Source organism: Eublepharis macularius, chromosome 4 (assembly GCF_028583425.1).
Source record: "Eublepharis macularius isolate TG4126 chromosome 4, MPM_Emac_v1.0, whole genome shotgun sequence".
NCBI lineage: Eukaryota > Metazoa > Chordata > Lepidosauria > Squamata > Eublepharidae > Eublepharis > Eublepharis macularius.
Genome location: NC_072793.1, coordinates 113,813,051 through 113,828,571, shown reverse-complemented (window position 1 = coordinate 113,828,571; position 15,521 = coordinate 113,813,051). Strand labels below are relative to the sequence as shown.

The 15,521-nt window shown below is 46.6% G+C and overlaps 1 protein-coding gene across 3 annotated transcripts in view; it reads left to right on the top strand.

Annotated features, from left to right (window-relative positions):
• The window catches only part of CARD19 (caspase recruitment domain family member 19), a 45,121-nt gene that overhangs the window by 3,717 nt on the left and 25,883 nt on the right, over positions 1 to 15,521 (top strand). The window contains exon 1 of one of the 3 annotated variants that reach the window (XM_054977630.1): positions 3,874 to 3,987. The exons of the other annotated variants lie outside the window; for them this stretch is intronic. Within the exon in view, the coding sequence (XP_054833605.1) occupies positions 3,981 to 3,987 (7 nt within the window). The 5' untranslated portion in view covers positions 3,874 to 3,980. Of the gene's footprint in view, positions 1 to 3,873; positions 3,988 to 15,521 lie in introns of those variants that run through there. 3 annotated transcript variants of the gene reach the window in all.

The window sequence follows — 15,521 nt, the reverse complement described above, 5'->3', positions numbered from 1 at the left end:
AAATGTCTCATATCTCCTCATTTCATACAAATTGATGAGCCCATGTTTCTAATTGCACCGTTAAACTAAATAATGCATGCAAATAATAAATTACATATGCAAATTAGAAAAAATGTGCACATTTTATTTTGGACACTTAAATTATGTGAAAAAATAAATTGTTATGAGAAAATGCACAATTAATTACTTCTAAAGGTGGCAATTAATTTTGTAAATCCAAATTTATATTCACAGTTAAAACTACAAAGTAAATTAAGCTTGTCATTTACATTTATTTATGGGCATGAATTAGAGTATTTTAGTTCTCTGGACAATAAAGAGAAATGATAATGCTTGTAGGAACAATATAAAAGAAAGGGTTCAAGTTCTGCCCCAATGCCTCGACATGATTAATTATTTTGCAGATTTAACTCTCAACAGCTTGAAATATGACTTTATTTTTAAAAATGTTATTGCTATAGAAAATATGTTGTACAGTGCAATCCTAGAGCAAGATTTGAGTCCAGCAGCACTTTAGGGACTAATGAGATTTTCCAGGCTATAAGCTTTTGAGAGCCAAGCTGCCTTCATCAGATACAAGTAGGAATCCTAGTGCAATGTGGTACTGTTGATGACAATAGTGCAGTATTTGGTAAATAGATCGATGTAATGGCCCAGCATCTACCCAAAATGCTTACAATATATGTTCTATGGATAAAAACTGAAGGGAGAAAGCAGACCATCATAAAGAAATAGTAGGAAATTTACAGGAAAACAGCTTAGTTAAAGCAGTCCCAGAAATGGCACCTCTCAGATTATTGCCCATTATGTCTGCGAATGGAGTGTAGAATGTAGAATGAATATAACATTGCTGAGGTGTAGTTAGTTAACACTGTCAGATTCTAATATGATCAAGAAAGAACAGCACAAATAGGGGATGGCTTATTTTCCATTGAGTTTTATAGGACCAAGTAAATGGGCTGTAATTTGGGGCACAATTGAATGAGTTAAGAGGGACCTCTTTCCTAACCTCACCCCAAGTGTAGCTCCTGGGTTGACGGGGAAAGTGAAAATATTCCTCATCTCCTCTGGTCATAGATGCAGAGGAGTTAGCCATTTTAATCTGTAGTTGCAAAATAGCAGAGTCCAGTAGAATCTTTAAGACTAACCAAATTTATTGTAGCATAAGCTTTTGAGAACCACAGCTCTCTTTGTCAGATGCATCTCCTCTGTAGACTAGAAGGCACATTCAGTTTGGAAGAATTGTAGAAGAGGCAAGAGAGACAAGGTCAGCTTTGGAAAAGCAGGCCTGACCCTCTGCTTGAGCTAGTATCTTCTGTGATGGATAGAAATGTAGAGAATGGGGAAAGAGAAGAACAGTGAGAGAAGAACAGTGAAGTTGTGGAAAACTCACAGGACTTTGTGCATGTTAAACAGGTTTCATTGAAGGACTCCAGCCCAATTAATTCCTGTTTTGGCCTACATTGTTGGGAGACTCCCAGTAAAGAGAACATCCTCTCACGATTCTTTTAAAATTCTCAGAATCTCAGCACACAGTGGCTGCAGTGGACAACAACACAATACACAGGGCTATCCCGGTTGGCTGAACCTGGAAACAATCAACCCCTGGACCCGAGACTCAAAAGATCAAAAAGAATTTATTAAACCATAACCAGTTTTACGTACATGCACAGGCCTAAGAACCAAAGTCCAAAGACCCTGTACTGACACAGTTACAAAGCTTTTATATGCTCTTTCATCCATGTTACAAAACACAACTCATATTGAAAAATCTTCATTTATTACCTTATATGGCAAAGTAAGCAACAAGCATTCTTGGCATAATCTAAATGGCTATAAGTTGTTGCAGGGCAGAACATGTGCTCTCAGGACTGGTAGATGGGACTGTGTCACTTAGTTATGGCTGCTAGGTAATGTAACAGCCCTGATCCAGTTTCCCATAACACAGCCATTCTGTGCTGAGAGGCGCCCAGCTTCATTCACCTCCACTGATTGGTTGCAAGGCACCTACCAGGTTCCAGAGATGCTGCTCAGCACCCAGGGCACTCCTTCATAGCACCACCCAGCTGCCCGGCATGTGATGGCCTGTTCCGAACATTTCTTCCATCATTGTGATGCCCCAGGGTGTTTGCTAGTTAACCCTACATATCCTGGGCAACCTGCTCTATTCCTGTAAACTAGTTGTGGCCTAACTAGTATTTCAACCAGGCCTAGTTGATGTTTGATAACTCCAGTCCCAACCCAGAGGCAGCATGGAGCAGGTGAAAAAAGGGGCTGCCTCATCACCAATCAGATGACATCCCCCCCCCCCCAATTCCTGCTTGGCCCCGTAATAGCAACCATCTAGTCCTATGCTATACCTTGGAAGTGAGGGTGGGTCACCTGCCATAGCAAAATGCCTGCTGAGGAGACAGTGCAGGTAAGCCAAGACCCCTAACCTCCACCCGTAATGTCTCATGTCCCATTTCCATCTATGTGGGCTGGAGCAAACTGAATCCATGGTGTTAACACCATGAATGTCCCTTCTTATGGTTGTCTTTCATTTATCAATGGTGGCAACTAATCAGCTTGTGCATTCCACTGCCTGTATTTGCATTCACAATTGATGCTCATGGGACATCCACACACTCAGCACCTAGGTATGTACTTGAAAATCCATAGGATATTAGACTGAGGTGTAAGATTGTGGTTCAGAAGATTTTATATTCAACCATCCATCTGGAACAATTTTGCTTCTGCAGTAATCTCTCAAAGGGATCTGACTCAGCATGTGGCTTGGCAGCTACGAGTCTGGCTGTCCATCTCATGGATAAATGCCACAAACACCCCCTGGAAATGGACAAAAGGAGCCTGAATTTGCAGAAATTGACACACACATTCAGTGCGATGTTGCATAGAGCTTAGTTAAGGGGTCAAAATTAGAGGTGCTGGATTGCCTTTGCTAAAAAGACCATGTGGTCAGGTTTTCAAAGGAGAGACCATAAACAAAATTGTGAAGTGGCTCCATCCCTGCAACAACTGTCGGCTATCTGGGCATACAACCTCCAAAGCAACCACTTTCTCCAGGGGAACTGATCTCTGTCATCTGGAGATCCATTGTCATTCTGGGGGATCTCCAGGCCCCCTAGTCTAGGGTCACCATTGATTCACAAAAGTACTACTGGAAGCTTTGACCTAAGTTTTATCTCTCTTCATTCTGAGCGAAATTACAAGATCAGGTTGGAAACTTAAGTACAAGAATGTACTCACTTTCATTGTTTAAAAAGGTTGTATGTGTAGCTCTTTCCTTTCTGTAGTTGTAGGAGAAAGGATTCAGGCTGTATTTTTCCTCTTACAACTCTGCAAGGAAAATGACTAGTGACTTTTAAAAATGAAAGCTGGGAAAGAAGCACTAGATTGTAGCAGTAGAGTCCTTCAGAAGCAAATAGTTACTCTGTTGCCACTGTGAATGCCTCTGCACTTTCAGCAGAAAAACTCCACAGAACATTGTATCCGAGGGGGAGCGGCCTTTTGCTTGTGGTCTGAATCTTAGGTTAAATACCAAGGAAAATATGATGCTTTGGAAAAGGAGCCCACACGACTAGTAACAGAGACGAGTCAAGCTGCTTCCGCGCTGTCTGTTTCTGTGCCCTTCTGCCTCTCTGCAGTTCTAGGTTTCCACTGTGCTGGGAAACAAAATAAAGTTGGGAATTCCTTTTCTGTTCTGTAGCCGAGAGAGAAGGAAAGAGCCCAAAGCCGATGTCAAACAGGGGACCTGGAAAGAAGAATCTTCACCTCTTTGCCGCCCTTTATAACGCTGCTGTTGCCGGCTCGCGTGGCCAAGGCCTGGCTGTAACCTGAGCCACGCCGCCGGAGCGCCTTCTCCCTGTCAGGGAAGGAGGACTTGCCCGTCAGCGCTTGTAGGGGCGGGACTGGCAGCTGAAGCTCAAGGAAGTTTCCAAACACCGCCGGGCCGGGTTTCCTTCACAGCTGCCGCCATTATGCCAGGTTAGTACGCCCCTCTCCTCTAAGGACTCCTCACGGAGGGAAGGGACAGCGAGCCACACTCGGCGCTGGCTGCAGGGGGCGCACAAGGGGCAAGCCTGCCTGGAAGCGAGCTGCTCGGCTTCGGGGTTGGAAGGAGTAGGATAGGAAACAGGGAGCGAATGTCAGAAGGGAGGGGAAGTCATTGTACCTCATCTTTGAGACATCCCAGTCTCGCTGTCATGCCTTTGGCTGGTTGCTGAGAACGAGAGAAGAGTCTTGCATTAAACTTCGCGTCAGGCAGCCCGGTCCTGGTTGCTCCCAAAAAGTATGCATAGGATAGTGTAGATTTATTCGGAAGCTAGTTTCATTCATTTCAGGTTAAAGGATTGTATTAAAGCGATCCAGATGCATGTAAATCCTACTACATTTAAAAGGATTTAGGGAGCAATCCTAAATCTGCGTGGAAGTAAGGCCTTTTTAGGAACGTGTTCTTGCAGCCTCAGTCCTAGAAAGTAGAGGTAAGGTTGCATTCAAGCAAGGGGTCTCTTGGGACATGTTCACCGGACACTTGTGCAGGCCCCACGTGGTCCAGTGCAAGGTAGACCCGCGGGGCTTTCTTGTTCTGCTAAGCATGAGGTGCCCCCTCCCTTTTAATAGAGCCTTGAGTATTTGAAAAGACACTTCTCTCCTTTAAGAGACAGACTGTATTAAACCTTCAGTGGCACTAACATCTAATGGATTCACACTGCCTTCTCTTGTTATATACTTCAACTTACTTGGTGGCTATTGCCTAATTTATAGGGTTTTTAAATATATCAGAATTTCTTGCACTTCATCTAGTGAAGGAATTCAGGAATGTTAAGCATAATATATTGGAGGATCCTATGAATAGTAAAAACAGGTCTTTTTAAAGTGCTGAAATGTGTAAAGATGGAATAAATTAAGTCAAGTGAGTCACTCAGTTTGCCTGTGTGTGAGTCACACTAGTACTGTTAACAGACCCAGACTAATATTTTGGGTAAACATTACTTTGAGAACCTTTGATACATAAAATATCATTTTAAGCAGTGTGGATGGCTCTTTAGTACTTGTATTTGGTCCTTTAATCCCTTATGTCTTACTGGAACTACTTAGTTCAAGCTCTTCTAGGGAAGGTGAACTTAAAACTACTCAGCTTTGCAATATTGGATAAAGTGTATGCAAAACTCAAGCTGCTCAATGGGCCACTTTTATATTTTCATTAACTCCTGAGGATGGCATCACTTGTTGTGTTTTAATGCAGTTCTGACTCAGTGTTTCTTTTCTCATCTTTTTTGCTAAGACATTTTCCTCTGTACACACCACTGTCTGTCTCTCTAGTATCACTGTTCTGTTGAACCTCTTATTAATCCTCCCCTTTAATCTGTACACTCTCTGTATGCCACCCACAAACCTTCCTACCCTCATCCCACAAGTCGGTTTGTACTCACTGTTTCCTGCTTTTACTCTTTCCACCCCGTAGTATTCTCTTTCTTCTCTTAGCATCCCTGTCTCTGTTTCTCTTTTTCATCCCTCATCTACTCTTGCTCATCAGTGATGGCAGTGACAGCACACAAGGCTTTCCCTTTCCCAGCAATGATGGAATCTCAGATGCATATGATGTCGCTGGTAGGGAGCAGCAACAGACTAGAAAAACTAGCAGCAGCTCCACAACACATCTCTGAATGTGTTGTGGAGGGTGTAGATGCAGGAATTCTTCTGTTTCCTGTCCTATAATGAATTGGAGGCAAGCTATGAGTCCTTTCTTCAATTACTCTGGTAGTGAGGTGATGTTGAAGCAAGGGTTCTTTCCATGCCACCAAAGTTAACATGAGAAAATGTCGGTAATTTCCACACAGGGAGGGGCTTAAATGGTTTCTTTGTTGCTGTTATGGCTTTAGATATAGTGGTAACAGGGCCCCCACATAGCAGGTTTCTCAGCAGTTTCTCTTCCCTAGTCCCCCAACAGTGCCCCTGAGAGATGTACCAGGTTTTGTGAATTCCCAGCTTTCATTTTTTAAAAAAAGTTTCTAGCCGCTTCCAATGAGAAGATATGCAATTTTATCTTTACATGTTCCAGCATGGGCTGGAATGACAAGTGATAATATTCATACTGGCTATACTTTGAATAGTTGTCTGGAAGCAGGGATTTTGGAAGGCTCAACTGGTATGGCATTGAATGGCAATAAAAACTGTACTTGCCAATCGGTTCCCCACAAGTGTTCAAAAGTGGCTGCAAAAGGACATGGTATTGAGGTTTCCTATGTAGAATAGATCACCGTGTTCCAAAGTATCAATGGCTCTATAGCTGTAAATATGTACACCTTTGCAGGATATGGCTTTGTATGAAATCATTGGTTTCAGCTGTGCTGTTTGCATGTCTGTTGTCATGCACATACAGAAGCATAGGCTGTAAACTAGATCTCTAAATTGTGTGCTTGTAAAATTCAAAAGAATATATCAGCTGATCTGTAATAAAATGCATTAAATGGCATTTGTTTTTACTGTGAGCTGTATTAACATCATAGACTAGATCAGAGTTACTTTCCCAAAAATAGCTGCGGGGTTTGAGTCACCCACACTATACGGATGCTTCAAATGGAAACACTTATATTTTAAGGCTTGTACAGAAGCAATGCATTGGGCTAAGTTGAAAGAAGGCAACAGTTGTTCAAGTGCAGATCAAAGTCAAATGCTTTTAATGTTATTCTGAATTAATTGGGTATTTTTAGTGTGCCTAGATGGGTTTGCTGACTTGATACTCATGGATAGTCCTTTATTATTTCTCAATACTGACCTTCAGAGCTCCTGTTTCCTTGAGCTAGTGTTTGCATGATTCACATGGCTGGTTGCCCAAGGTGGAGCCTTTCACTTGTAAGCTGTCACTTCAAATCCAGTTTAGATCATTGGAGACCAAAATTTTATCAGCATCTGCCAGCTGTTTGTTGATGTGAAGCTGTTCTAGAGCCTTGCAAGGTGTTTCTGTGGACAGATATCTGCTGTTAAGAAAGCCTTTATTTTGGGGAAGTTGGAGTAGAAATGCTAGAGATCAATGAACCATGGAAAACAGTTTTGTAATGTTATATGTTCCCTCTGATGTTTCTCCAGTTATTCATGATTTGTTGTTGTATAAGAGGGAAATATGATTGCTTATTGTAACTCATGCCATTTTAAAAATCAAAAGGTTTGTCGTGGGGAGGGGATTGCATCCTCTGGCTATCCAGTTTATTCATACAATCTCTTTCTTCAGTTGAACAAATGCCTTAGCACTCTTTATTCGAGCCCTATTTTTGTTTTTAAAAGGGACAATTTAGTGTGTGGCTGTTGTCAGAAGGTTCATGTGTCTGTGACTGTGCAGTGGCTGAAAGCCTGTTACTGGCACTCTAACCTCTCCATCATACTGGCTCTCACTGTTACCCAGACATGCCTGCTGCTGATTCTCTGGATGCCGCTGCTCTTTGATTGGAGAGCAGAACAAAGGAGAACTCTGAGATTAGGGTTGCCAACAGACCTAGAGGAAAATGCCCTGTATCTTTCATGTGTGGAAAGGGATAGTGGAAGCTTTTCATGCTGTGGGAGTCAATAGCATCACCTGACAAATGACATCACGTTAAACCTCTGTTAAAGGGACAGGGCATTTCTTTTCCAGGCAGTTGGCAATGGCAACCCTATTGGCATATCCTCACAGGATGTCACTGAACATGATTTTTGTGTTCTGGGAATAGGACTAACCACAGTAGCTGCAAGCAGAGGCATATGAGGAAGAAGAAGGGGTCTCTAATATATTAATTGGATTCAGGCTTCACATAGTCCCCTAGCTGGAGAGATTTCTGTGCCTTATTTTAACACCTTTTTGTAAGTTCCATAAAAACAAAGCCTGTATTTAATCAGAGCATAGGTTCTTCTAGTCCAGCACTTTTTTCTTACAGTGGCCAGTCAGATGCCCCTGGGAAGCTACTTGTGAGTGGAGAGGATAGAGCTGGCCATCCCCTCCCCCAGTTCCTAGTATCTGATGATTTATTGCACAGAGTGATTGTGTGCCTCAAATGGCTGAAAATGAGGCATATAAACCCATTACCTCCCCTAAATCTGTGTTTGGAAAGCCTGATGTTTAATAGCTTAAAAAAAAATTCCATATAATGATATCCACTTTGCTGCCAGAGCAATCAAACTCTCAGGCCGTTTGCAGAGTCTGCAACAAACTATGGATTTGTTTGATTCTTTCCAAGCACTGAATGAATGAAAAGGAAAGTCTTAAACTATCAGTTTTTATCATAACGACCAGGTCAATCAGCAATCATTGTTAGTTCCATAATTGCCAGCTTTGTGGGAAGAATAATGTTATGTCCTTTTACAGTCTGCCTGAATGCCAAAATGATGAACGTTTTGCTTTGTTAGTGCAACTTGTTGTTCAGTGGTTTTAAATACCTGCATTTCTTTTATTCTGTGTTGCTTGTTGTTCAGTGGTTTTAAATACTTGCATATCTTTTGTTCTGTATTGCTGGTTGACTTGGCAACACATTTTTTAGGATATACTGTATTCAGCAGAACTGCAATTTCATTGTTCTCTTTCATATATCAGACACGTTTGGATATATACATATAATATATACATGTACACATCCTCAATTTGGGACAGTTGTCTGAGAAACGTGTAGTGATATAAACACAGAGTTGCCAGTACTGGAACTGGAGCATATGTTCATGCATCCTCTACACAGGGACAGTTTGGGTGGTTTCCCTGCCACTACTGTGGGTCTGACACAGTGCAGTGGCAACAAGTCTTCTACATGGCAGGTTTCCCTGCATTTTTCTTTCCCTCAATCTCTTACCAGTAGCCATACCAGTCTAAAAGCACCGAATTATTCAGGTTTTTAAGGCAATTGGATATTGTTGCATTATTATTATTTGTAGACATAGTGATGCCTCTCCTGCTTGATGCTAGAAGTATTCTGTTGGTATTTTCTGCTGCCTTAGCAGGTTGAAAGCTGGAACCCTTAAAGTGACAGGCACAGTTTGTCGTCGTCCTTCTGTGCAGCCCCACATTGGGACTGTGTGTGCACAGGCCGGCCGCGGAAAGATTTGTCTAGCTATAGAATGCTGAAAAGGGGGACGCTCGCCCGTTCCGTGCGTGCGCAGTTCCGTTCCCGCCGAAATCGGCATACTTAGGGCGAGCGTCCCACACATTCCCTCAGTTCCTTTTTCGCCGCCGTCGGAATTGGTTCTTCTAGCGTATTCGTCTTCATTATGGCCCTCTTCAAGAAGTGCCAGAAATGTTCTACGAAAATGACTCACTCGGATGGGCACGATTTATGCCTTCTCTGTCTCGGGGAAGGGCATATAGTGCAGCGCTGTGCCATCTGCCAGTCTTTTACCCCGAAGGCTTGCCATGATCATTCCGCTCGGCTGAAGGCCTTCCTTTGGGGAGCCAATCTTCTTCCCCAAGATCAGGCGAGTAAGCTGGATGCGCCTCGTTCAGCCGCTTCTTCCGCCCCCGGGCCGTCGTCGGAACTGGCTCGTGGTTCCTCGGATCTGATTCCCTTGGAACCGACTGGAGTGGCTGTTACCGCTCCTGTGGCAGAGGGCGCTGCATGCCCGAAGAAACGCTCGGCGGAGCGCTCCGCAGTGGAACGGGCTGCTTCGGCACCCCCGGCAAAAAAGTCAAAGTCTCGTTCCAAACATCGCAAACGAGATGTCTCCGCTCCTGCTACCCGGGGCCCCTCCCCGGCGCCGGCAGCCCTTTCAGTTCCCCCGGGTGATGCCTTGCACACCCCGTCACCGCCACATACGCCCCCTCCAATGGTGGAGGACGATTACATCCCGGTTCCGAGCCTCCCGGATCCGGTCGTGGCCTTCGAACATGGGTTGCCATCCGCTCCTGCCTATGCAGACCCATCGGTTCCACCTTCTTTCTGGCCCCAGCAGCAGGTCCCGGATCCTCGTTCGGTTCCGACTCCGTGGCTGCCTCCAGTGCAGAATTTCCCGGGCATAGGTGATGTCGCGACCTGGTCATCCTTCGTGTCCTGGCTCCAGTCTTCGGCAGCGCTTGTCCAACGTGCTGGCCTGGTTCCACCGGTATCTGCCTACTCTGCTGCTGCACCGGAGACGTCTGTGAGGCATCCGGGGCAAGCGGTCATTCCCCCGATGTTACCATCAGTCTCACGCACGGAACCGATACCATCTACCTCTGCACCAATGCCGGAGTTCTCTGGTTCCGAGGATGAGGAAGGCCTGGCTTCCCCGTCGGAAACCTCCTCCGACCTTGCGTGGGATCCATCCCCGGATGACACCGTTGGTGAGTCCAGAGCGTCCTCTCCCAACGAGGATCACCGCATGCTTCCTGAGCAGATGGTCCGGATGGCGTAGGCTTTAGAGTTGGATGTCACCACTTCTGCCACGAAGCACAAGAGCAAGGTCCTCCAGGCGGTGGAGGACCTCCTCGATGCCACACACACTTTGTGGCAGGCACCGTCCTCGGTTCCGGCGACTGCCCGGAACCTGGAAAAATGTTATCGGCTAAAGCAGGAGGACTGCCCTTTTCTTTTTGCCCACCCGAAGCCTTCATCCCTGGTCGCCAAAGAGGTCAACGCCCGGTTCCGTTGGAACTCCCAATCTGCTCCAGTGGATCGAGAGGGCCGGGAACTGGATGCTCTCGGACGCAAGGTCTACTCCTCAGCATCCCTCGCCTTCCGTATTGCCAACTTTCAAGCGATAATGGGATCCTACAACCTCTTCCTTTGGAACCAACTATCATCCTATATCGCTGACCTCCCTGCTGGCCGTTGACCCTTAGTCAAGGCTCTGCAAGCTGAGGCCTTTAAGCTCGCGAAACAACAAATGACAGCCGGAAAGGATGTAGCTGACTGTTCGGCTCGCTCCATGGCTTCCTTGGTGGTCCTCCGAAGGCATGCTTGGCTCCGTTCCACGGCTCTACCTCTGGACAAGCGGGCGAAGATTAAAGATTTCCCCTTCGAGGGAAACCTCTTATTTTCGGAGAAGACGGATGAGGCCCTGTCCCTCATGAAAAAGAATCACCAGACAGCCAAGTCCCTCGGTGTGATTGCTGACCAGCCAGCTTCGAGGTATCGTCCTCCTCGGTTCCAGCCCTTCCAAGCGTCCTATCAATCTTCCCAGCCCTACCATCAGCGCCAAGGCCGCTATTCTTCCACTTACTACGGCCGTCGCTCCTTCTCGGGTTCGCAGAAGAGTGCTGCTAAAAGGTCTTCTCGGAACCGAGGGAAACAGGGACCTCAACACTCCCCGAAGGGCCCTGCGTCGGGTCCGAAACAGCTCTTCTGACTAGGCCTGGACGCTGCCTTGCGTGGTTCCCAGGATGTTGACCGGACCCCCTTGTTTGGGGAGAGGCTCCAACCGTTCCTGCCCGTTTGGCGAACCATCACTAATGACTCCTGGGTGTTGTCTATTGTAGAGCATGGCTACAAATTGTTGTTCACCTGCACCCCCCCACTCTCTTTGCCTCCTTGTTATGCCCCAGTTTCTGGTTCTCTGTTGAATAATAATGTTCAGGAGTTGCTTCTAAAGGGTGCTGTGCGTGTGGTTGATCTTTCCACCTCTCCCTATGGGTTCTACTCTAGGTATTTCCTAGTGGATAAGAAGGATGGTGGTTCTCGTCCCATCCTGGACCTAAGGGGCCTCAACTCCTATCTCTTGGTCCAAAAATTCAGGATGCTAACCTTGTCCAAGGTTATAGAGCTCTTGGAAATTGGAGTCTGGATGGCCATTATTGACTTGAAGGACGCCTATTTTCACATCTCTATATATGAGGAACACAGAAAATACCTCAGGTTTTCCTGTGGGTCAGTGGCCTATGAATACACAGTTTTGCCTTTTGGGTTGGCCTCCTCCCCCCGTGTATTTAACAAGTGTATGGCAGCGGTAGTGGGGTTTTTACGCTCTGAGGGGTGTGTCATCTACCCCGATTTAGATGATTGGCTCCTGGTTGGGCCTTCTGCCTCTGCACTTAGGGACCAGCTTTCCCTTGTCACCTCTCTGCTCAATGGATTGGGCCTTCTCATTAATTTTGATAAGTCCATATTTTTGCCTGCACCAACCATCCGATTTATTGGGGTGGTTCTTGACTCCTCTTTAGGGAGGGCGTTCCTACCCTCAGACCGTTTAAGCCGCCTAGTTTCTATGGTGCGTTATTTCCTGTCTCACCGTTACCAGATGGCTTTACTCATTCAGACACTCCTTGGCCTCATGGCCTCCACCACGGCTGTAGTGTTTTTGGCACGCCTCCATATGCGGCCTCTGCAGACCTGGTTCCTTCGATGTTTTAACCCATTTCTGATGTCCTCTCATTGGAAGTTCTCCATCCCAAGGGGTGTCCTGCGCTCTCTGGTTTGGTGGTCCCTCCCTGAGAATCTATCCCGGGGTTCTCCCTTTGGCACTTTTGTGGCTGACATTACTGTCTCCACTGATGCTTCCAACCTCGGCTGGGGTGGCCGCTGTGGTTCCTTGGCTGTGCAAGATGTTTGGTCGCCCTCTGAGGCTTCCTTGCACATCAATGTCTTAGAACTACATGCAATCCGCTACTCCCTTGCTTCCTTCACAGATGTGCTCCGGAACAAACGGGTCCAGGTCCTGTCCGACAACACAACTGCCTGCTACTACGTGAACAAGCAAGGGGGAACGGTTTCGCTCAGGCTCTGCAAGGAGGCCTCGAGCCTATGGTCTTGGGCGGCCCACAACAATGTCTACCCCAGGGCGATTCACATCGCAGGGAAGCTAAACGTGTCAGCGGACACCCTCAGCAGGGTGTTCCTTCCGCAACATGAATGGTCCCTCCAGTCCAAATACCTCCTTCCAGTTTTCCACCAGTGGGGGTTTCCGGAGGTCGACCTTTTTGCTACGGCCTTCAACAAACAGGCCCCGCGGTTCTGTACCAGGGCTGGGGTGGATCCTCGATCCCTAGGGGATGCCTTCCAGATACCCTGGTCACCAGGCTTCTTCTACACCTTCCCTCCCACCCCGCTCCTTCACAAGGTCCTTTGCAGAATTCGGGCTTACCGCACCCACTGCATCCTGGTGGCTCCATATTGGCCTCGCCAGGAATGGTTCCCCCTCCTGCTCTCCCTTTTGAAGGGATGTTGCCTGCCCCTCCCGCTCGCCCCGGATCTCCTACTACGGGACGGTGTGTGGCACCACAATGTGGGGATACTGAAGTTGACAGCCTGGCTCCTGCTGGCCCCGGAATGACCTTCTCTGCGGAGGTCTTGCGGATCCTTTTGAACTCACGGAAGCTCTCTACTAGGTTGTCTTACCAGCACAAGTGGTCCCGTTTTTCCCGCTGGTTGGCTCCCATGGGGGTTTCCCCGTTCGTTTGCCCTCTGCCTTTAATTTTTGATTACCTTGTGGGGTTGCACTCAAATGGTCTGGCTGTGACCAGCGTTAAGGTCCACCTAGGTGCAATCTCCGCTTTTCATGAGCGGATTGATGGGAGAACCGTGTTCAGCCATCATCTGACCAAGCAATTTCTCAAGGGGCTTTTCAAAACCTTCCCTCCCAGGGTGCCCCCGGTTCCCCAATGGAGTTTGCCTTTGGTCCTGGCCCAATTGATGCTTCCGCCCTTTGAGCCTCTGGCTGCCTGCCCGTTGGCCTTGGTGACGTTAAAGGTGGCATTTCTGGTAGCTATTACCTCCTCCAGAAGGGTTGGGGAGATCTCTGCCCTTCGGGCTGATCCCCCTTTTCTTCAATTTTTCCCAGATAAGGTTGTCCTGCACCCTAGTCTGGAATTCCTGCCAAAGGTGGTAACTAAGTTTCACCTACAACAGAAGGTTATCCTCCCCACATTTTTTCCTAACCCCTCTTCCCCAGGGGAACGAGCCTTGCACATTCTTGATTTAAGGCGTGCTTTATTGTTTTATTTGCATGCAACAGCAACTTGTAGAAAGTCCCCTGCATTGTTCATTTGCTACTCTGGCCCCCGGAGGGGTCTCCCTGCTTCCTCGCAGTCCATCTCCCGTTGGTTGGTGTCTACCGTTAAGCTTTGTTATGCTGAAGCTGTTGTGCAGTGTCCTCTGTCCGTGATTGCTCACTGTACCCGGGCGCAAGCTGCTTCCGCTGCATTCCTGCGAGGGATTCCGCTTCGGGACATCTGTCAAGCTGCCACCTGGTCGTCTCCGTCGACGTTCATCAAGCACTACTCTGTGGACGTGAATGCGAGACGTGACTCAGCAGTTGGAACTGCTGTCCTGCACTTATTGTTCCAGTGACACTCACGCCCGCCCCCATTGGTGAGTAGCTCGCTATACTCCCAATGTGGGGCTGCACAGAAGGACGACGACGAAAAACAGTGTTTCTTACCAGTAACTGTTGTTCGTCGAGTGTCTTCTGTGCAGACACACATTCCCTCCTGCCTGCCCCGCTGTGAGTGCTGTTTGGTATTACTTGGCCTCCGGCGGCTCAGGTGAACTGAGGGAATGTGGGGGACGCTCGCCTTAAGTATGCCGATTTTGGCGGGAACGGAACCGCGCACGCGTGGAACGGGCAAGCGTCCCCCTTTTCAGCGTTCTATAGCTAGACAAATCTTTCCGCGGCCGGCCTGCGCATGCGCAGTCCCGATGTGTGTCTGCACAGAAGACACTCGACGAACAACAGTTACTGGTAAGAAACACTGTTTTTCCCAGGTCTTTATCTGGCAACATTTGCTGTTTCATAAGCTTCTGTATGTCTCTGCATTCTGTTTTAAAAGTGAGTACATCTTGGAATGCTGTCTAACTTTTTTTTAAAATAAAAGGTTTCTTTTATTCTGATAATAAAGAGTTTTAAAGACATTGGTATTGTCAGTCAATTTCACTGAACTGCTATCAGATCTCTGGTCCAGCTGACACATCTTTTTCCATAGCCCAAGATGAGTTGAATTCATTTCACCATCTAAAGATTTCCAAGTTTATGATCCCCCATGGTTACAGAGTAAAGCTAGGACTGGATTCAAAGATTATGGACAGGATTTAAAAAGAAAACCCATTTTTAAAATGTTGATAGAGAATATTTGTCAAATAAAATAAAATAATGGTTTAACTGCAGTGATGTTTAACAATGCAGTCTTTTTTGGTTCTCTGGCTGGCAAGGACTATTAGTAGAAATATACCACTGTTCCCACTAGACAGTGCAGCACAATGGAGTTCTCTTTATGATTCAAAGTTGTGGATTACTGTAAGGTATGTTACCATAAATAGCATTAGTGACTGAGCTTTAAGGCTAAATCTCCTAACTGGGTGACTTTGGACTCAGTGCCTAACTTATCTTGCATCCTTCAAACAGGGACTTTTAACAGGGGAGCTGAGGTTGGAATTGGTGCAAGAGGCAAAAAAGGAGTGTGTGCAGGTTGTATGCTTCCTAAGCTATTTGGGGTATGTCTGCCCGAAAATCTCCTTCTAGCTTTTGGTGTATAGTAGCACCTGATTCTGCTGGGGGAGGGGGGCGGTCTTGTTCAGGGTATGATGAACCAGCTGACTGCTGTTGTCTAAATTCTGGTGCTAGACCACAGCTTACCTGTAAATCAGAATTCATTC